Consider the following 22,441-nt stretch of genomic DNA (forward strand, 5'->3'; position numbering starts at 1 on the left):
TTATATGCATTATATAATATATATTAATATATGTAATATAATTGATATTATCAATTATACTAATAATTATATATGTTTACTAATAGAAATTATTAATTAGTTATACTAAATTTACTAATACATTTATAGTAATACATTTAATTAGTGAAAATTTCTTATATCCCATTTCGAAAGAGCCAACGAACCAAACATCAACTATAGTAATGATATACATTCCTGGTATTGAATCAAACAGATGTATTGGAATGACTGACTTAATCCAAATCCAGAATGAATGATTCCAAACTCAAATCCAATTCCAAGGTGTGAACCAAACGCCACCTTATATCACTTTTTCACTTTATAATTTTAATTTTAATTTTAAACATTTTGCATCCTAACTGTCAAATTTGTCCCATTTAAATCCAATCAATAACTACGTTTGCAAAATTAACTAGATAAAGGATTGTAAAAATTAATGACAATGTATGGCTTTAATTACTAATATTGTTAGTAAAATTAACGAGATAAATAATGGTGCAAGTTAATGCCAAAGTATCTTTTTTTTTAACTACGATACCGTGGTACCTTTTGACCATTTTCGGCATATTATCATTGATTTGTTATATCTTCTATGCACTTAATTTTGCTAAGTTTTTATTATTTGGATTTAAGGATGATAAATTTGAAAGCCCAAGGTGCAAAGTGTCTAATTTTGGGAATTTGGGGTGTAAAGTGTTCAGAACTAAACTTTAGGGTATAAAAATGGGAAAGTGATATAAATTTAGGGTGCAAAATAGAATTAGCCCTTTGGACTATTGATATTTGAATATAACCAAACAATTTGATTAAATTCCTAATCTAAAGTTAATCAACTATTCTTATTCCTCAATTTTTCGCACGAAGCCTTTTAGAATTTCAAACTGTTGGACAATTTGAATCTTTTACATTATATATGATTCCAAACTCATAATGATTCTGAGACTATAATAGCATTTATTTGTTTTGCTTGTGTTGTTTTATTTTATAGCGATAGCACAAAGATGAAGAAAAGGCAATAACATGTTCCATAGATAATACAATGAAAAGTTACCAAATTTAATAGACTCTTTTGAGTTTTGCAAAAGATAATAAATTTGACAGGCTTTTTAGAGTTTCTACAGCTTTGTTGTCATCCAGAGTTCAGACTTAACCCCTTCTTGTTTTGGGATATGGTGGTATATTTGTTATGATTTGAAACCAAATTCCAACTTTAAATATTTGTTATTTGTGAATCAATTATACCTCTCTTTTTTTTTGTTTTTGTCAAATAAATTATACCACTCTCAATTTTTGTGTTCGAATATTCTGTGCATGTCTTTATTTCCAATTGCGAAAACACTTTAACCACATTTCGAGATTTTTTTAATTAAAACAATTTATTTAAAATCATAGTGGAAAAGCTCCTAAAGTTAATTAGTAATAGTAGCTGAAAGAAACTTTGGCAACTTGAGAGTATTTTTTCCCCAAGTAATATCATTGCTATGCCTATTAGTCCAGCAAGAGCATGTTGAGTCCTTAAGTCATGACTATATAAATATTTTTCAGTGTTCAACTGTAAAGAATTCAGACAATCACTTGCTCAATTTTAGGTATTTCATTTGTATTTTAGCCATCAAGACATGTTTGATTTAGGAATTCTTCCAAGCCAACTGCCAAAACAGTGTATGTTGTATACCCGCCAAAACAGTGTGTGTTATTAGTCCAAAAGGCCCCTATCCTTTTTCCATGGTTCAGAAATTAGAACGTTATCTGATTCAAATCCAGCCAAGAATTCAAGCCACTCAAAAATATGAATCCCAAAAATTCATCAGAAAACTATCTGAGCAAGAGAAGGAAAATCACTTTCTGTTTCCAACTTCCAATGTCCAAATTCTTCTCTTTCATATCCCACCAATCCTGATCTGTTGCTGTTTTAGTTTCCCCCTGCCATGGAAACCATCCTCTCCCCTTCTTCATTCTGCCCGCTCTTCAACCCCAAGATTTCATCCCTTCAATCCAAACCAACTTCCCTATTACTCAGTAAAAGTAGCAGTACCATTTGCTCTTGCCTCAAGAAACAACCAACTCAGTTATCTGTTAGTGATAAACAATCTTCTTCATCTCCTACAAATTGGCTTTCTCATGTCCAGCAAGGTCTTGCAGCTCTAGCAATTTCTCTTGCACTCAGTTACTGCCCAATCTTACCTACTCACTCTGCATTTGCATCTGAATTTGATGTACTAAATGATGGTCCACCAACAGAATCATATGTGGTTGATGATGCTAATGTTCTTAGCAGGCTCACAAAATCCGACTTGAAAAGATTGTTATCTGATCTTGAATCAAGAAAAGGGTACCACATTAATGTCATCACTGTCCGAAAACTCACTGTAAACCTTTTTACTCTGCCTTTCCCTTAATTTCATCATTTTGAATATCTTTTTTCTTTTCCCCTTTTGGAAGACATAAAATGGATTTTTTGTGTGAACTAATTTGCTGTCTTTCACCATGAATTGCTCCTTGTTTGTCTTGTGTGATGCTGAATTACTTTACCAATTTATTAAGACTTGGAATGCTCCACGTCTATGTCTCTTGTGTCAAACAAGGATTAGAGATGGTTGGAATATTGCTTCCTTGGTGTTTGCCAGAATCCGGACTTGTCAAAGATTAGTCTCCTATGTTTCATTTTTGTTTAGTACTTTAGATTCTTTTGACTTCCACTTCCAAGTTTCCTTGAGATAATGCAGTTCATGCACTGTGCATATATTTTGCACGGGGAACTAAAATGAGAACGAGAAAGGTTTAATATGAAGTACCAAATATGTTGAATTTGCAACAATTTTACTAGACTAGAAGAAATCTACAATATACCATCAGAGCTGGAACATTTCCCTTAACATGCATTGCATGCAAACCATTTTAGGTGCTAGGGTGAAATTCAAACCTTAACAGTTCAAGTGATACCGGGTGCTGTTAAGGGAAAGGTTTGTAATTGTTCATGTTCTTTGGTTGTAGAGCAAAGCTGATGCTTTTGAGTATGCTGACCAAGTTTTAGAACGTTGGTACCCTTCTCTTGAAGAAGGCAATAATAAGGGGATAGTTGTTCTTGTCACCAGTCAAAAGGAAGGTGCAATTACTGGAGGCCCTGAATTTATTCAGGCTGTTGGTGATACTGTTCTTGATGCCACTGTCTCTGAAAATCTTCCAGGTATAGTTCTTCTTTCTTCTTCTTTTGGTTCACTTTATTTTCACTGCATTTGTTTTTGCTGGTAGCAGTGCAGCTTCTGCTATTATTGCCATTATGTACGTAAACTAAAAATACTGGGGCAACCTTCATACCAAAAAGTTCATGTTTCTTGGTTAACAAAAAGTGGAGAAAGACTTTCATTTCTTACAACAAAGAAAATGTAGGAATGAGAACATTCTGCCAAAAGGCATTATTTTACCACAGACGTTATCAGACAGAAACCAGAATATTATTTTCCTATTACATCCTGAATCAATACAGCACTAATTTACCAAATACAATTAATAAACTTCATCTTGATTGTGCCTATATTTGATTGTTTAGAATAGATGTCCAAGTTTGATGCCGTAGATGAGCTAGGCTTCAAGTCTTATACTGTGGATATGCCCTCAACACCATTGCTTGCATCAGAGATTATTGTAGGACTCCTATTATTTATGGCAAAAGCTTTCCAATAGGTGATCATGTCTTCATTTTGCTTGGAAATACTAGTTTATGTGCCAATTCGATTAGAAAGTAGGACATTACATCTCTGGATCCAAAATACACCTGTCAAATATACTTCTCTGTGCCTCATGGCCCTCATCCCACTCCCCGGTCGAAGCAGGAACCGTTTCTTCGACATGTTCGATCCAAACGAAATAACATAAGAATCTTAAAGGGATTTGTAAAGGAAATCCCTGGAAGTTTGGGAAACTTTCAGAAATTAAGGTCCAGCTTATCTGAGTCTGAGGTAAGACAATGTGCGCATACTGGCTTAAGCAATAAAGCTCCTTCAGTCGAAAATACATTGTCAAACCTATTTTCCATTTCTCTTTGTTTATTTAGGTTATTTCAATTAGAGAACCAAACGAAGAAGCTCCATTGTGTACCCATTCTTCAACTAAGTTAGTAGCTGCAGATAAAGGGTCAAGTTCACGAGACAGAAACCGCGATTGCATGCATACTTGGGTTTGGTTATGGGCTTCATCTTGGGTATGCAACGTCTGGAGTCCGTCTCAGGGATGAACATTGCCCCAAAATTGTTGCCTATGTTTCTGCTGTTCCCTAGTCAAAATAACCAATATCTAGAATGAAGGATAAGCTAAACGATGCATGAAGGACAACTTTTATTTGTCATGCCAACTGCCAAGCAGTTAAGAGCCTGCTAACTATGAGCATGTTTTTTTCCTTGATGTAGTGCTAGCAACTGACGAGAAATACAATGAAGCAGTATACAGCACTGCCAAGCGTCTAGTTTCTGCAATTGATGGGCTTCCTGACCCTGGTGGCCCCAAATTCAAGGAGAACAAAAGAGAATCTAACTTCAAATCCAGGGAGGAAACCGAGGAGAAAAGAGGGCAATTCACACTTGTTGTTGGAGGTTTATTAGTGATCGCATTTGTTGTTCCCATGGCTCAATACTATGCTTATGTCTCCAAGAAATGAACTGATCTCAATTTGTAGTTTTAGTTGGATTCTTATTTTGCTCATAGCTGAGCAAAGAGGTATAAAGATATTGTACAAAATGGTCATTGAAAAGTGACAAGACCCTATCCGTCACAATACTCCCACTTTTTTTCGCAACTTTATTGATGTTTTTCGTGGAACAAGACCGTAGTCAAGAAAACACTTAAATTCTTTCTTTTTTTCTTCGCTTCGAACTTCCCTTCCATTGAGAAAATGACTTTCTTTATTTCAGATTCTTCAATAAATTTAGTTCCATTACAGAAAAAATGAGAAGCATATCTTCATTTTTTTTTTTGGTTCTCAAAACTTGAGTTTAAGTAGGAAGGGCATCTGATCCGCAAAGGGTGGATCAGAATATTTTCCAGTGAGAATTTGGGAGGCCACAAAATGATTTGCAGCTTCAGTGTAATGAATTCCATCCCAGTTTACGTATTCAGTACTATCATTGCATGCTTTCACTGTCACTGATGTTCCATTCAGAACCTTGGTTTGGCCACAGGTTATCCGACTGTCATAGTTCAATGGTGGACCTCCTGTTCCACAGCATACCATTATAGGTTGTTCAAATCCTGCAAGTTTAATGCAGTCACGCAATCAAATTTCTTTATGCTGCAGAACTTTGTTATGAAATTACTACATATTCATAATTCTTGACCCCATTCACTAGCATCCACAGATTACTTCCTATTTAATACTCCTTCGCCCCATTTTATTAGTCTTGATTTCTAGTTTGATTTGTCCCAAATTATTTGTCGTGGTCGTAAAAGGAAAATAAAAAAAAGAATAATATCCCCATTTTAAGCTTCATTCAATTTCCAAAAAGAGCAGTAAAGTTATGTTTCAATATTAAGTGCTCTAAAATACTAATGTAGAATTGAAAAACAACTAACAACGTTTTGAATTTTAGTTAAGAGCTAATCATGGAAAGAGTTTTATAATAGTTGATCAAAAATTATAAATTTCTTAAACTATGTGCAAAGCTGATAATGACAAGTAAAATGGAACGGATTGAGTAGAATTTATTGTCCAAACAAATGATGTGGGGATTCCACAATTCAAAGACAGATTGTAGTGGTTTGAATTTCTTGAGTGTAGTACTGGTAACAAGTGCCTACCAACTAGTCCATTCCACCTAAAAGTCTGAAACCTACCATTAATGAGTCACTGAAACTTGGAACTAAAAAAGCAGGATAAAATCTGTTTTCAATGTTGTCTAGACCATAAAGAATATTCATTAGACTATTATGCCAGTATTGTTAAGTTTAAATTGAACCAACTTGACTGGAAGGTTATGCTTTTGATTTAACGGTCAAAATGATAGAGTCAAGAACTCGTTAAAGCTGATAAAGAATCCAAAAACAATTTGACTTCAAATGGGCATCCTATAATTGCAGTTCAACAAGTAATGAACAATCTCTGATTACACACATTCTTTGTCTTCTATTATTGCTGTAGCCAAGAAAACTTTTTTTTTTTTGGGGTACTTAAAGGGTTGCTGATTGCTTAAGAATACTTAAATCCGAATGATGGACAAGTAATGATTGGGACTACGTCCGATGAAACACGTCTATCAACTACCAAGCCCGCCTACACATGTCCCAAATAAATTGGCTGAGGATGCTGAAATGCAAGAAATTGGCTGAAAGAATTTGCACATTCAATTTCCCTAATCTAATCACGATCTATAATGTACCAGACATAAAATACTTAAGTTGAAGTTCTTTTAATTTTGTATCAAGAAATAAAAGTTAGTTAAAACCTTTGGATTCAAGTTAAAGTTGAGCAAAATATCAGGTGGAAATATAAGCAAATAAAGGGTGTAAAATACTGACCGTATTTGGAGTAGTTGGCAATGAGATTGGATTTAATTGAGAATATATCAACATGTGTAACATTTGCGTCTGAATATTGGCCTTGCAACTTCTTGCAAAGTGCATAAAGCTGGAGGTTTAGAAGTTTGGAAGCTTGATTGTGGGTGATGACACATCCAAGCTCGTCAAGCTTGGATGGATCAGTTCCAAATTTGGCAATATTTTGAGCTAAGCAACCAAGAGGACCCGTGTTGTGAATCCAAAAATTCCTTGCTCCTTCATCATATAATTTCTGCCAAAGCAAACAAAAAATCCACGAAGGAGGCACATTTAGATACGACAAATTATTTACAATATGATTATACGACAATTACGAATGATATACATAGAATTACTATTGGCATTTTTAAGGAATAAAACTTGTGTTGTGCAAAATAGCTAGACTCTTTAGATACTTTCATCATGTTACTAATTTGGATGAGAACTTAGTTACTATAAGTTTATTATAGTTCTAAAACTATGATAATATTAGTACATGGCATAATTATGCATGCCAAGCTTGATGCAGAAGAAATTAACTAACATTTGAGTGTGTTGTCTACATTTTACCAACCTTAATGCCAGCTTCAAATTCTGCTAAAGTGGTTGGGATTGAAGCAATAATTTGATCGTATGTCTTCGAATAAAAGGCACCAGCAAGATCATTCTGGCCTATATCGAAAGTGTAAAGCCCCTTCTGGAAAACATCTGCTGCTGGAATATACTTGTCTGCTTTCCTACCTGCAATCGAGTCAATCAAAATTTACGTTACACAACTAAATTGTCCTTCAGTACTTGTATTTGTACTCGCTTGTGATGCAAAACATCATTTTAACTTGTCTTTGAAGATATGCATCTGTTCAACATACCTTTAGGCTGAAGGTCAAGAACTCGGCTCTTGAATCTGATGAACTGGTCCACTTGAACCCCAAATGAAAATGGGCTAATAGCATTAGCTGTTGCTGGAAGTATGGTAGAAGCAGCAACCGCGAAATCACATCCCCTTTTGAAACTCGGCGCACCGATGGAATCCAAGTAAGGATTTAGATATGGAAGTTCCAGTGCATCCACTGCAAAATGGAGAAAGACTTCCTTAAAGCAGAGAAACAGGGGAAATGGTTGAAGCTGAAGTGGACGAAACAAAAAATGCAGCCCCTATAGGAGAAATCTTACTTAAGAAATCTATGATCAAACGGCCATCGCAGAACCTGCCAGATGGTTTTCTGAAGTAAGTTTGTCCATTTGGTGGAAGAAGGGATTCTCCCACACCAGCAACAAGGCCTCCCGTGTCAGAATTTGAATCACCAAAGTTGAACACTGCAGGGTAATTGAAGTCAATTGAATTGGAAAAGGGAATGCAAATCAAGAATAAGGTGAAAATGTGGATAGTGGAAGCCTTTGAAGCCATGTCCAGTCTGAGACACAGCTCCAGGTCTTTTCTGTGTTTTGGCTGTGAATTGAACCACTCAACCGGATGGCATACCCCATAAAAAAAAGGAATATCTGGTAGGCTTTTGTGTGTATCTAAAGTTATCTTAAATTATGGGAAAGCCCAAAAATAGAAGGGTCCCTATTGATCAATTGCTGGTATATCCTTGTAGTCTTAAAGATATGGGCTGCGCTTATTGGGGGTTACTTATATCTTATTCAGCACAATTACCATTTGCTGTACATGCATGTTGCAGACATAGATTGTGGTCAACATGTAATGTTAGCTCGTACAACAGCGTATTATTGTTTATTGGATTTCAGTGTCGTTCCATTCATTAGACATCTACATTACTGCAGTCTACAAGTGGCAATACACCTATGGTTGAACGTTACGGCCCGTTTGGCAAGTGAATTTTTTGGGTATTTATTTAAAACTTTATTATAACTTACTATAAAAGTTGTAGGAAAAAATTTTGAAATGTGTAAATTTTTGGATATTTTAAAGTATATAATTTAAAATTTTGAGAAGTTTTTTGAGATTACTGTAGTTAAAGTTGTTAAAAAATTTATAGCAGACAAACTTGGTCAAAACTTACCTGCCAAACAAGAGTTATGAAAACAAGGGGCAAAAACTTGTTGGAAGGAAATCATCTTTTTATTTGTTATTTCTTAAGCAAGAGTCAAACTTAAAGAGAGTAAACACAAAAAGATTTAAAGAAAGAGCTTTTTGTTTTCAAGCAAAAAGTAGTGCAAAATTGCAAAGAATTGTTGTTAATGGATCTTATTGAGAGAATATGTGCTTTGAGTGCACGAAGTGTTAATCTAAGTACTCTAGCGGCTGTTAACTTTATTGCTCATAGTACCATTTTCTGTACCATTAGAATTGAGAGGATTATAAAGTCTCTTTTAGGTATCATACCATTAAGTTAAATGGTGAAATAAGTGTTTTTGACTCTCAAATTATAACAATTTCAAAAATTCAAATGTTAAACAAATATCATCATTAAGACATTTATATTGAGGGAATGCTATCTTAAAGAAACCAAAGAACTTTACATCAAAATATATGGAAAAAAATATATATTGTGAAGTTATAAACATATTTTTAACTTTGCCCTATCCTGTAATTTAGTCTGGATCGGCCAATCCGCTGAACCGATTACTTTACCAGTTTACCTAGGTTGGGTTCTTAAGCTCTGCCGACAAGGAATCAACGGAATTTTTTTTTTTTTTGGGGGGGAAACATAACTGCATTATCCATGATCTATGAATAAGTCTCCTAAATATCAAGAAGAAGAAGCAGGACCAGTTTTTTAAAAAGCAATTCTGCAAGCCATACTTTTCTGTATTAGCTTCCACGTGTGGGGCATACATTACTTCTTGTTTCTTCCTTTTCCATATCACGGGTGAGGAAAATGCATCATTCCAAAATCTTCAAGTCACAAGAAAGAAAAAGAAACATGTCTTCAAGTAACAAGAATAATTATCCCTTCATGGGGAAACACAATTGGTCCCAAATAATTAGCAACTGACAAAAAAGAACCTTACCAAATGCAGCCTGTAAAACTAGAGCCTATACGAGTGTAAGATCTTTTCATTTATCGAGAAAGAGGAACGCCCAAAATTCACGTCCTAGTAATTTTCGTCCTTGTGGTAATTGCCATAGAAAAGTGAACCAGGAAAGCAAAGTCGAAATGTGAAACAAATCTTCTCAATGGACAAAGTAAGAATCCAAAACATACCGAGGGATAGGGGTCAGCGTGATTTCAACTTGAGAGACTCGACAACTTACGAAAACTAAGGGTCACTTACCTACCATATTATGGAATGAGGACTAACATTGCCTTGCAGAATTTACTGGCTAAATGAGGACGTTAAGAGATCATTCTCAACTCAGTAAGGGACCCCTCTTTCATGCTTGGGAGGAGGGAGACCTCCCTTTGGAGCCAAGCTGGATCATCTTCTCGTACGTTCCTGTCAATTTTGAGGTCATTTAGTTTTAACCTCACACCAAAGGATATCAAAAACTTGTCCTCGGCAATTTTCAGTTCCTTTTTACAGAAATGAATAGATAGGTAGATTACCTAAACACCGTTTGACAGAAAATTTTATGCTCATGTAACAACTTGTGCTGAAAGAAAATCCGCGTTTATGAGGAGCAAAGCTTAAGGAAGTCCAGGTGAGAGCGAGTACCATAATTCATGAAGATGAAGATATACCCCAACAGACGCTCCCTCAGGAAGGTGATGCAATTCTAATGGACTCACCATCTCTGCCTTTCACCTAAGCCTACTCTTCACCATTGTCTGTACGCTTTTTCGTTCTAAAATTTTCAAACTTCAAGGTTGTCAATTTCCTTTCAGTCCGCATATTAAGTGGCATTTCTGCATAGCGCACCTTAGGCAACCACATACTGTAGATGTCAATTGGTCACCGGCCGCAGGGTGCAGACTTTGGTTGAAACGTTAACAACACGATTCAAAGAAACTCTTCCAAGTACACATGCGTAAATTCAGTAATAGATACCAAAAATCAAGCACAACTTCAAAGGCAGCTAAAGAATAAAATGAATAAAAAATTCGAAATTGTCACTAATCAAGCCAATCAGCTTTTAAACTGTGCTTCTCATTTTGAATGTTTGAAGTTGAACTCCTAAACAAAAGTAACATAGCAACCAGTGATCCATGTAAAGAACCTTAGAAGAGCATGAAGAACAAAAACTTGTATTCAGTAACCATGCAGCTGTTATCTTAATTTGTTACATGGAAGAATGAAGGAACCCAAAGGTTGATGCCGAAAGTCCCACTCAAAAAGCTTGCGCTTCCTTTTGCTTCTTTGTGCAGAGGGTAAGACATTTCAGTAGCCCTCAATTTGGCCTTTAGAATGGCATTCTGTTCTGTAAGCTGGACAAATTTGAACCGCAAAAGTAAGTTTAAAACCATCACCTATGACCATTGTATATTTTTCAACCATAACCCAAACAATTTAAATTACGTGCAATGCATCCTACCATGTCACAACTCAGTCATAATAAGAGACCACATCTATGAAGACCGATTTCGCTATGGTAACTCGCTTCTTTTTGTAATTAAACTTTCAAATTAAATCAAACATAATATGCTGGATGGATTAGCTTCTCGTGTTCTGCCTAAAGAAAGCAAGAAAGCATTTTCTATTTCCCTCTTACCTCTTCAACCTTGGAATTCAGATCTTCAACAGCTTTTTGCAACAGTGAAATTGTTCTCAAAGTAATGTCTTCGTAAGCAGCTTCCACCTCTTCAACAGAACCTGGATCAAAGAAAAAATCATCCAGTATAAACAGCTGCTCTAGCAAATCCACATCTTCAGCTTTGAAATTCTCCTTCAACTGCATAAATTATAGAAAGTTCCTTAGGCATGAAAAGCATATAAGATAAAATTGAAATACAGAAGTCAGATTTACTTTGGTGAACACAATTCAGATAAGACCTTGTTGAGTGTCCTCTCACGTAGCTCATCTTTATTTAGAGACATGGTTTCATGCTTTTTGGCAATTATGTCTTCTGGGGAATTCACACGTATTGATGCCTTTATGTGCTTTGCTCTGCCAATTAAACAGAAATATCTTTCAATAGTTTCCCTTCGTCCAACATATAGAACACCAGGATCCAAAGAATTGCGTGAAAACAAAAGGACACCAAAGAATATCTGTGTAACTTTCAGTTATCTATAATGAGAAACTGTATAAAACTTTCAAGACAGGTAGAATGACATGCCTCGCACCAAATCGAAGAGTGGACAGGCTTTCAGGAGCATTTGAAGGACTTGGTGAGCAGCAGCAAAGCAAAGCTGTTTGGGATTTACCTCCCTGTAAAATGGAAGCTTATTAGCCCTAGGAGGAGTGGAAGCACAACAAACAATTGGAATTCAGGAAAGGAAACTAACAAAAACATCCTGTAGGATCCTGGTAAGTTTAGAATCTCGATAGGGAACATGATTTGCTTTTCCAGGGGAACCACCAGTCAGAGCATTTATTACATTCCCCAGAGCTGAAAGGGATTTGTTGATGGACTTGGCTTCTTCAAGAACTCTACCTTCAGCTCCAGTTTTTTCAACTTTCTCAGATCCAGCCAAGTCCACAAGTATCAACTTTCCAGATTTCATCCTGTTGACAGATTCAACATCTTCAAGTTTCATTTCATACAAGTCTTCACAATGCATAGTGAAGTATACCTTCTAGTCTTTGTGATTTCTTGCTGGACAGTGAACGTGTAAATGCAATGACTTCTGCTGCTAGCCATATTCATTTCTGGACTTGTTAAACCATACAAAGTGATATGCATAAAAAAGAATCTAAGACCTCTATAATACTTAGAAAGGAACAAGACAAAGGAAAGGGAATTATTGGAAAGCCAGAAACAATAATAAAAAGATACGAGGATACGGGTTTCTCCAACCGCTCTGTTAGCTATCCCATTCTGCAATTCAATCAGCTATAAAAACATCTGTTCTAGTACTTTAACACATGGAAAAGGACAAGAATAGATATCGTACACATAGACTTTGCAGTGCCTCTGTACAATTGGTAACATTAATCTGTAAAAGAGAAAACATACACTCCTGAGATCTAACAAGATATAAATGAGCAAAAATTTACAAAAACAAGCAGCCAACATGACAAAGCATATGAGTGAAGTAACAGATGAACACCTAGTCTCTTTGGATGCAAAAGATTAAGCTAAAAAAACCACTAAAGGTCTATGTTAAAAATTTCCAATGAAGGAGCTCTAGTCAACACGAGCAAATACCAAGCTTGCACTACCCTGCGAAGGATTTAGGGCTGGCAGTAGAAAAGCACCAGTTCTTGTTCCTCTAATACTTAAAATAGGTGCACTTAAACACAGGATACAAAGACCAAATAAAACCAAATTGTGGTAGAGACTTCTATGAACCTGTCTTCCTCAGGCTCATATAGACTATTCTAATTACTGGCAAAGGTGCACCATAATCAGATTAGGATGAACAATAAGGATGGAGAAGGTAGCATATCTTACCTCTGTAGCTCCATAAAGAAATATCCCCTGCTGCCTATTCTCCTTAATCTGTATGTTGTCATTGACTAATTCAAACAGGTCCCTAAAAGAAGGGAGAATGCTTATTATTAAGAACATTATTATCTCTAGTGTACAGGTTAGGTACTGCAAACTGGAAGTCCAAGAAGTATGTCCCATTGAGAACGGACCTTACTTTCTCCATGTAAATCTCAACCTGTAAGCATCAAATCAACAGGTAAGTCATATAGCATGAATAAAATAAAAAATGAAATTGCAAATCTCAAGTACGCAATTAATTAAACTTTCTACACACCATGGATAACTTGATCATGGAGCTGGCCGTCTCATCTGAAAGTGCGATAGCCTCAAAAAGGCCATTCACCACTTTTGGCAACAGTCCTTTGTTCTTCTCATCTCCATCCATGATGCTAGGCCCCTAAAGTTGAGAGAATTCAATGAAACTCCTAGTTTAACATGCGTCTATCTACTGCAGCTTCACTAGACTGTGTAGCATCGTCCTCTTACCTCCATGGTATATGTCTTCCCTGCTCCAGTCTGTTGCCAATAATATACAACAGCTTCATTAAATTCAAATGGTTTTCAAGTAACCCGAGAAATCTATTAATAAGTCTCTGAAGGAAACTTCATGATGCAAAAAATGCAAGTTTCAATCCTGATCTCTAAAGTTGATGATGTTAATGGAAGCATGCCATATAATTTGGCTTTAACTCGCAAATGTCTCCAGCAAACTGTATAGTGGTCAAACTCTCGCCCTGATCTGATATTTTTACTCGAATTGAATTTCATGCTACATCAACAGTTCCTCATTATCTAGCCAAATCATTGTCTACAAAAAATGAGTAAATTAGCTACGTGATGAATAGAACAAATCAATGTTCTTCTTGGACCTTAATTGGAGCTTGATATAATTTGAAAAACAAGAAGATGTCCTACAATATTAATTAGAAATAATTAGACACATCAACAAAAATTTTCATTCAAACTCAAAGTAGGGTCTGCTAGCCATTTCCCTCCCCCCAACCCCAACATACACCAACCAATTGAAAAAAAAAAGAAGAAAGAAAATATTATTTGGCACATGTACAACTTATTCTTCTGTAGTAAAATGACCATATACACTTCATAACTCTAGAACATGTGAACAAAGGACTTTTTGATACTTAAATCACCAGCATGACTCTTGAAGTCAAATTTCTAGCATATACATTCCACAACTTTAACTATGATGAAAGTTAAGATGGGGAAGAAATTATCTACATTTGGAAAAGAAATTAGTTGGTTTCATGAGAATATGGTGAGACAAAAGCTTCTTTTTGCTGATCAGAAACTCAAATAAATGTATTGTCAGATCACTACTTTTGACTTCAGCAGTTAAGCTTCTGCAGGATTTTGAGAACTACCATAATGCAGCATATGTAGAATTTCGTTAGCTGAACTCTTGATAGAAATTGAGGAATAATGTCACGTATTCACCAATATCAGAACGCTCAATAACTAAATAGAGTTTTCATCATGAAAAACACGATACCAGCAAATCAAGAAAATAAATATTGATCAACATTATCTGCCGTGGCAGCTGCATACTATTATCTCTGGCATTTGGGAACGTAACCTCACTTATTTTAATCAAGTGCCTCATTCTATGTAAAATTTAAGAACAAAACAAGACACAAGCAGCTACAATCTCAAACATCTGGAACTTTATGCCTTCTTTCATACAATTCTTGATTTATCTTAATTTTTCCTCATGATCATAAGTATGCTGTAGTTATGATGGTTAAAGCAACAATTAAGAAAAGCTACAAAGTGGACATCTCATGTTTATTAATTCTGCAATTATTTATTCTGAAATGCAGGTTCTGCAATCAAGAAGTTTGTTAAATCTGCTTGTAGAATACTCAATATATTACTACGAAGGCACTGCAGACGTGAAAAGACAACAATGGGAAATGTTGAATCATGACTACCTGTCCATAGGTGATAATTGCCCCATTAATTCCATCAACAGCAGCTGTTGAAACAAAAAATAAAAAATAAAAAGATGTGAATAAGAATTACAGGTTAAACTTCTTGTTAAAAGACAATTGTAGGAAGTGAAAGCAAATCCAATTGTTCCACTAATACTGCCTGTTTCATAAAAAAAAAAAAAAAAAAAAAGGATCAGCTTAAGCTTAAGGTTTACTGACCATAGACAACAAGAGATGAATTCGTTCCTGGTTTACAAACACAAAACGAGATTTTGAATCTACTAGCATCAACCGCTAACGTCTTCAATCTTTGGATGTAACCAAGATATAGAGTTTTTGAGTCGTAATCTTACCAATCTTCCAGTATAAAGGACCAGATCAACTTTGATATTTCCATTCTTTTTTTTTTTTCACTTCTAATCAACTTAGCAATTCTAATCTACAGTTTGTCTCATCTTTTGTTTAAAGCAAACATTTCTCACAACATCTACCAAACATTAAAAAATATACAAGCGCTAACAACATTCAATAATCTCATTGTAGAAAGCTGAAACCAGAGAATCAATAGAAATTTGATACCTTGCACAAGAGGCAGAGCAATAAAATCATACACTTCAGATTGCGGAGATCCTGGATAGAAAACTCTATCGAAGCTAAAATTGAAGTCCTCCTTCTCATCCTACCATACACCGACAAAATTCACAAAATTTTCTTATTTCACAAATTTATCACTTGAAATTATGCTTCAACAACTCAACAGGATACAATTTTAGTAGAAAAGCATATAACTTACGAACATATACTAACATTATTGTCGAAATTGAAAATTAGAACCTTGAATATGAAGGATTCAGAGTCTACGCGGTGTATGCAGATGGAATCGCCGTGATCGGCTCTTTCTTTCTGATTAAGAGGTCTGAATAGCGCGCAAACTTTGATTTTTGACATTTTCTGTGTTTGAATTGATGAGAACCTGAAAATCGACCACAAAATTCAACTAAAAATATACAATTGATTATTGATCAAAGTTCGGTTTTGAACTACACATTCACAGTTCACAGACCAAAAATGCATAAGCACAGGGAACTATACCTGATTGGAGAAGAAGACTGAATGAGAATTCGAGGATTTTTTTGAAGATTTTCCCGCCAAAATCTGGAGAGAGAAAACTTTGGAGTCGAAAATGATGATCAGCGACGTCTTAACGGAAAAACAAGTATTCGGACCTATTTATAGGGCTAATTTCTTAAAATATACCTGAAAAAAAAATTCCGTTAAATGTACCTCACCTTTGGTACCAAACTATAGCTGACATACCAAATCAGCACGGCAGAAAATTTTTTTTTTTAAGTTGTAGGCTACCGTGCTGACTGTGCACGGTAGCCTGCAGTCGAATTTTTTTCTTTTAAAAGGCAGCCTGCTACCATGCACTCTTTTTTCAAGGCAGCCTTCTACGCCAGTCTTTTTCACCAAGAGCTTGTTTTGAAATGGGGCGCATGGGGGGAAGTACTTTGGAATGATTTGATTGGGACGCTAGTGAGTTAATGAGCACCATTTACATGGTTCTATCAACCCTTTTCTTGCGTGTTCTGAATCGACTTCCTTATTTATAAAGAAGAGATGCCCCGTAGAAGACTTCAGGCCACCGAAGCTAACAAAAGGCTAAGGAGACCCATTTAGTATGGTATTTTTATGCCGACTAAAGTAACTTCAGGGGTTAGCTTTTCAAATGTTAAAAGAATAAGGGCAGCTAATTCATCCGCATCTGTTGGAGGAAGGATATCCTTTCGCCCAAAATTTACTTTTCAAAAGGGCACCTGCTACGGTGCTGATTGTGCACAGTAGCAAGCTGTCCGTGCACAGTTAGCACGATAGCCCGCAACTTTTAAAAAAAAAAAAATTTGCTGCTGTGCTGACTAGGCACGATAGGTATAGTTTTGTACTACGGGTCTATCAGAGAGGTACATTTGGCGGACATTTTTTTTTCAGATATATTCTAAGAAATTAGCCTATTTATAGTTAGCATAGTGCACACTTGTGGGCAAAATATGCTATTGCCGAGTTGAAGAGAATTACGTGAATTGCCCAACTAAAGCCTATATTTACCTTTTTGGACCCTAAAAGTTTTTTTTTCTTTCTTTGTTTTGACAAATAAAGGATTAGTGGTTTCCTTTGCTTCAAATTGAACTGCCAGAAAGCGGAATATATGAATGAAGGGATCTCAACTCATTTGTTGGATGAAAGATCAATTTTTGCAGGCATGGTTTGGTTAAGTTTACCATAAAACTTATTAACGAAACTAGGTAGAATGATAGTTTTTCTTGTGACTTATTAAAGTAGTACAAAACGATTAACTATTAAACGTGACTTTGTTTATATATCTTTCTCTTCTACTTGCAGCGAATCCATCTATAAAGCTCAAGAAATCCACCTTCCTATCCTCATTAACATATATAGTAAATGTGTGAATGCCAATCCCTCCAATTGAACACAATTGCTGACGTGGCACGCTGTGATTGGCCGATTGATGGTAGTCCTCCGTTGATTGAGCTGATGAATTGAATTGAGGACAAAATCGAGATTTCACCTCATCATTCAATAGATAGGGTTTCTGAAGCTGCTGCCGAGAGTCTCTTCTGCGCCTCCCTATCTAATCCTCCTCCTCGATTTCTTTCTTTTTTTCTTCTCTCTTATTTTCACTTCTTTTCTTTCCATGATTCGCTGTTGTCCAGATCTTCCTCTTCGTGGCTCTCCAGCTCCATTACTCTCCATTGATCAAGGTGATAACAATGAATGGGCCTCCCTATCTAATCCTTCTTCTTGGTTTCTTTCTCCTTTTCTTCTCTCATTTTTACTTCTTTTCATTCCTTGATTCGCTGTTGTTCAGATCTGCCTCTCCGTGGCTCTCCAGCTCCATTACTCTCCGTTGATCAAGGTGTAACAATGAATGGGAAGCAAACATTTATTTTACTTTAGGCTACTTAGTCATAATTTTTTCTTCATATTACTTAGCCATATTAAAAATCTTTTTTCCCCTTTTCGTTTTTTCCGCACATGATTCCTCGAACCCATCTGCTGTAATATTCGTCCCAAAGATATCTTCTTTACACCCCCAATGTTAATATGGATGGTCTGTATCAAAATTAGGGATGCCCAGATATTAGAAATTCGCTAGCTTTTGCTCCAGTCTTGGGGGATTCAAATCTTGCATTCTTTTTTTCACAACTTTCTACTGTTCGATGTTTCCTGTTTCGTTTCATGGAGTTATCTTTTTAATACAAGAGAGAAAAAATTATGATTACTTTAGGTTACTCAATCATTGTTTTTCTTTCTTTTTTTTCTTGGGCAGATTGGAAGGCAACAGTTGTTCGTCTCATATTTTATGAGAAAAAGGTAGAGGTGAGCTTTTTTTCCTACAGATTAATTCGTGATCATTTGTTTCTATCTTGGAGAGTCGGCTATTTTCTCCTTCCATCTTTAAATTCTAACAAATACATTTTTTATTATTGCTTTTTTTCCTATACACTATTATCTTTATTGTTGTGTGATTATTCTCTTCTTGTGCGAACATCTATATGGTTATTCTACTAGCTGTTTTTTTCTCACTTGTTATTGATATGTGCCTTTTTCTTTTTAGAAAATTTTTAGTGCTTCTTCTCTCCCGCATTCTCGTTCCTCATGGTGAGTTTTCTAATTTTTGCATCCGTGCTTACTTTTATTTTTTTTTCCTGAGCTCTATTTTAAGTTTTTTATTATTGTTATAAGTGTTGTTGCTGTTTATATTTGGAGGATTTGTTTTGTCCACTTTTTTAATTTGCAATTATGGTTTCTAATTTTTTTTCTCTATATATAAGTAGCAAAAAGTAGTTCCTACCTTTATATTTGATTTCAGGTTTTCATCTTCAAGGTCAAAGAACTCAGTAAACGTGGCAAAAAAGGTTATTACCTTTTTGTTTGATTTCATGTTTTTATCTTCAAGGTTAAAAGAACTCATGCAAATATAATGGATTTTAATGTCTTAATATCTGTTTTCCTTGCTGAAAAGTTTTTTATGATTTTTTCAAAATTTCCCCTCGACTTATTTCCTAATCATTCACTTCAAGTAGCACAGCATACTAGATCTTATATTTGCAAAATACCAAAACAAACAGGTAGCGTTTGTATAAATCTCCATTTTTGAATTTGTGAAATAGAAGAAAAGAAAACGTGGTCTTCTTATTTCTTGTACTTGCTGTGTGTTTTGAAGTTCAATTGAAACTCATGTGCTTGGAAAACTTTAGAAATTAACATTTTCATTTTATTTTAAATATTGTTGGGGTTGTCAAATTGAATTAATTGAAGAATCTTTAAATATGACACATATGCTCTTATTTTCCAAATGCTTAAAAATTGCACTTTTTGATTGAGTTTTTACTAAACAGGGACAAAAGTAGGATTTCGCCTTGAAAAAATGCATATGCAATTAGAATGTATGAACAAAATTAGTTTAGTGGTTCATATATGCCTCAGCAAAAGTGTACTGAAAAAAGAGTTTGATCTCAAATGAAGGTCCGGACTTTCTCACCCACTGGTAATTAGTTAAGCAATGGAGGTATGCAAGTGACCAGCAAATTGAGTACTCAATGAATCGGTTATTACTTTATTTTTGGAGTTAAGATTTTTGTTACAATCTATTTCCATCCAAGAGGTTTGCTAATGTGTTGCTTGCTTAACTAGACTTCATCCTCTATATAACATTTTCTTGCCTTGAATCATAAAAGAAATGATGGCCGTATTTTGTTTGGAAAGTGCTCTGCTTTCAATGCTCTATGCTTTTAATTCATGACCCTAAGTTGCCTCTTACCACTTCTAAAAATTTTAACATGGAAATAATTACTAGGTAATTCAGTTTTGGGTGTTTTAAATCTGTATTTGCTAAACATGATGTTCCCTGTTACATTTTAGTATGATTAAGTTTGGAAAGTCTGATTTTTATAGCCAGTTTGTTGTACTTTGTGAAATTGGATCCAACTGAGAAAGAACCCTAAACAGGTTAACGGACAACAATTAAAGTTCGAATTGCCAATTGAAAGATTCAATGAGTGAATGTTAAACAGATTTTCAATCTACCTTTAAGTTTTTCTACGAGAAAGAACTTAATGGAAGGAAATGTTACTTTTGAAGTAGATTTGCTAAACTCTCTTGTAAATTACAATAGGATGCATAATCCATGCCAAATATGGCATCTAGATGTTCCAGTAGAAGAAGACCCCTCTACTTTGAGAGAAATTGGTATAGACTTCTTTGCAGAATCTTAGAATACAATTATTATTTCTTCCACTTTTGTTTTTAGGCTGAGGCATATATGCCATATTTGCCGCATCTTCTATCAGTTTTGTAGCTACTGCATTTCAATTGTGTTGTTGCAGTTTGCAAGAATTATTATGGTGCTCTTGATTCTCATTGGGCAAGATCCAAGTAATGAACTTTGCCACGAATCCTTGGAAATTACTTCTTATGTATGATTTGTTTATAGCCTTTCCAATTACCAATAACTTCAATTCTTCGGCACTGCTTGGATTAATAACAAAAATAGGTTAGCTTGAGATATGAAACATTTCAGATTTCGTCATTGTTAGATAAATTTTATAGCCAAACATGATTGGTCTTTTAATTTTTTTTTTGTGGTATTTATGAGCAATAATTTGATTTGGACAGCAAATCAGAAAGTGTAAGCGCCCATATTTGAAACTATTCATTTTTGTTTCGTGTTAGGTAATGGATGATATTTTTGCACTATATTTAACCCACAAATGCAGTCTAATATAGGTTGTCCTGCTAGGTTCAGCTCTTGATTCACACATCCAATACGATTTTATCAATATGGACTGTGCTTATTTATTTATTTTTTCCTTCTTCCTTTTGGGTTTTGGTTGCCATAATTATCGACACTATGTATCTTTGTTGTTTTTGTTGGAATCCTCTATTCGTAGGCTAGAAACATGCACAAAACTAAACTTCTTCGAAATGCTATAGCCTTAAGAAATCCAGGATTGGCAGGAGCAAAAGAACTCAGTAGAGACTCCTCTGGTTGTTGGATGGAAGGCTATAGTAGAAACAGTGCAAACTTGGGAATTGCTATCAATATTTTGGCTGAACTATGGGGTTTTAGAGACGGAATTATGCTTGCTTTGGAGTTAAATATTCAATTCCTAGATATTGAAGTTGACTGCCTTGACATCATATCTCTAATGAAATCAAATACTCTCAGTAATCATAATAATCATTGTTTGCAATATAATTGTTGATTACAGAGTCCTATTGCGGTTGCAATAAGAAGTGAATAGATGTGTAGATGGCTAGCTAGACTGGGAGGCAAGATGGAATGGCATTTTGTAATTTTGGATTCCTATCCTCATGAACTACCTTTTGCTTTAGATGAAGATTTGAGGGGAAATTTTTTTCCTCGTAATACTTGTTTGGCTTGTACTTGGTGTTTTATTTAATCTATTTGTACCCAAAAAACAGGAAAATGTTCCGGAGCATTTTTTTCCTTCTCCTATGTGACTTGACCAAAACTAACCGTTATAGGAGACATCCGGTCTTTAAAATTTCGATGGATGAGTATAGTCCAGAAAGTACTACCAAGTACCAACCAATCGAGACTACAAACTTTGTTCCCCCCACCGCCAAGTGCAGCTGCTACAGTACTTTATTTGGATTGATATAATATACTATTGCACAAGTTACTTCTCCATGAATGTTGAGTTGGACAAACATATATAAAGCCAATCTCGGCTATTTATACTTATTATGTGATTTTTTGGATTATTGTTTCTTTCATTGAATTGTAATACATAAGCGGATATAGTTGAACAAATTTGAAAATTTACTTGGCATAATTGAAAACTCTTGCATTCCCCAATTGAAAACTCTTGTATGCGAATTAATCTCTAACTATTTTACCCAATTTTTTTTGTCAATCTTTCTTGAAACAATCTATTAAACAAAAGGAACACCTTTACTAAGATTGTTAATAAACTTTGTAGGTGGAGTTGGCTTTATTTGTTTTGCTTGATATTAGATCTCATCATGATTGCGGTATGGCTTTTCCGGCTATTAGAGTAAGTATTTGGATTCTAAATTATTTCTTAACAAAAAGTTGAATCGGATTATAGTCAATGGATGCCAGTATTTTGCTTGCGATTCTAAAAAAATTGTATATATAATATATATATGTATATGAAGAGGACCCAGTTAATTTTTTCTTTCAATTTTGATTGATTAAGAGCCTAGATATTGGAGCCTTGAAAGCGTATGGAGTTCTTAGCTCGATATCTTTGTTTTTGTCTTCCTTTCTAATACTTTTAGTAAGTTGTTCATTATGCACCCTAACAATTAGTGGCTATAAAAATTCCATTTTCTCTTGGTTTTATGATGATTTCTTTTAATGTTTTAACACTT

At 35.0% G+C, this 22,441-nt stretch overlaps 4 protein-coding genes across 22 annotated transcripts; 2 read left to right on the plus strand and 2 right to left on the minus strand.

The window, feature by feature from the left end:
* Positions 1–1,819: 1,819 nt before the first annotated feature.
* On the plus strand, positions 1,820–4,839 carry LOC113732783 (UPF0603 protein At1g54780, chloroplastic-like). The gene is made up of 3 exons (XM_027258749.2): positions 1,820–2,390; positions 3,016–3,208; positions 4,428–4,839. Exons 1-3 carry the CDS (start codon positions 1,950–1,952, stop codon positions 4,673–4,675), a joined length of 882 nt encoding a protein of 293 aa, XP_027114550.1. The 5' UTR covers positions 1,820–1,949; the 3' UTR covers positions 4,676–4,839.
* Positions 4,840–4,901: 62 nt separating this feature from the next.
* Positions 4,902–8,068, minus strand: LOC113732782 (GDSL esterase/lipase At1g54790). The gene is made up of 5 exons (XM_027258748.2): positions 7,720–8,068; positions 7,416–7,616; positions 7,121–7,287; positions 6,529–6,799; positions 4,902–5,265 (listed from the first exon to the last, which is right to left on the minus strand). The coding sequence occupies exons 1-5, from the start codon at positions 7,952–7,954 to the stop codon at positions 4,997–4,999; spliced, it is 1,143 nt and encodes a 380-aa protein (XP_027114549.1). The 5' UTR covers positions 7,955–8,068; the 3' UTR covers positions 4,902–4,996.
* Positions 8,069–10,584: 2,516 nt separating this feature from the next.
* Positions 10,585–16,209, minus strand: LOC113732784 (kinesin-like protein KIN-1). The gene is made up of 16 exons (XM_027258750.2): positions 16,091–16,209; positions 15,833–15,971; positions 15,578–15,677; positions 14,999–15,042; positions 13,536–13,565; positions 13,324–13,446; positions 13,199–13,224; positions 13,011–13,092; positions 12,511–12,552; positions 12,401–12,434; positions 12,190–12,265; positions 11,902–12,121; positions 11,733–11,824; positions 11,446–11,560; positions 11,165–11,344; positions 10,585–10,880 (listed from the first exon to the last, which is right to left on the minus strand). The coding sequence occupies exons 2-16, from the start codon at positions 15,944–15,946 to the stop codon at positions 10,728–10,730; spliced, it is 1,431 nt and encodes a 476-aa protein (XP_027114551.1). The 5' UTR covers positions 15,947–15,971; positions 16,091–16,209; the 3' UTR covers positions 10,585–10,727.
* Positions 16,210–17,564: 1,355 nt separating this feature from the next.
* LOC113732785 (uncharacterized) lies at positions 17,565–22,410 on the plus strand. Of its 19 annotated transcripts, none has more exons than XM_072080800.1 (6): positions 17,565–17,778; positions 17,886–17,933; positions 18,348–18,391; positions 18,636–18,679; positions 18,891–18,936; positions 22,027–22,410. In XM_072080800.1, the coding sequence occupies exons 1-6, from the start codon at positions 17,712–17,714 to the stop codon at positions 22,141–22,143; spliced, it is 366 nt and encodes a 121-aa protein (XP_071936901.1). In that variant the 5' UTR covers positions 17,565–17,711; the 3' UTR covers positions 22,144–22,410. The 19 variants fall into 19 exon arrangements, 7 of the variants coding, with proteins under 7 accessions (XP_071936901.1, XP_071936900.1, XP_071936902.1 ...); XM_072080799.1 differs by having other exon boundaries at positions 17,568–17,778; positions 18,348–18,397; XM_072080801.1 differs by lacking the exon at positions 22,027–22,410 and adding an exon at positions 21,292–21,522 and having other exon boundaries at positions 17,575–17,778.
* The last annotated feature ends 31 nt before the right edge of the window (positions 22,411–22,441 follow it).

Source organism: Coffea arabica, chromosome 2e (genome assembly GCF_036785885.1).
Source record: "Coffea arabica cultivar ET-39 chromosome 2e, Coffea Arabica ET-39 HiFi, whole genome shotgun sequence".
In the NCBI taxonomy this organism is placed as follows: Eukaryota; Viridiplantae; Streptophyta; class Magnoliopsida; order Gentianales; family Rubiaceae; genus Coffea; species Coffea arabica.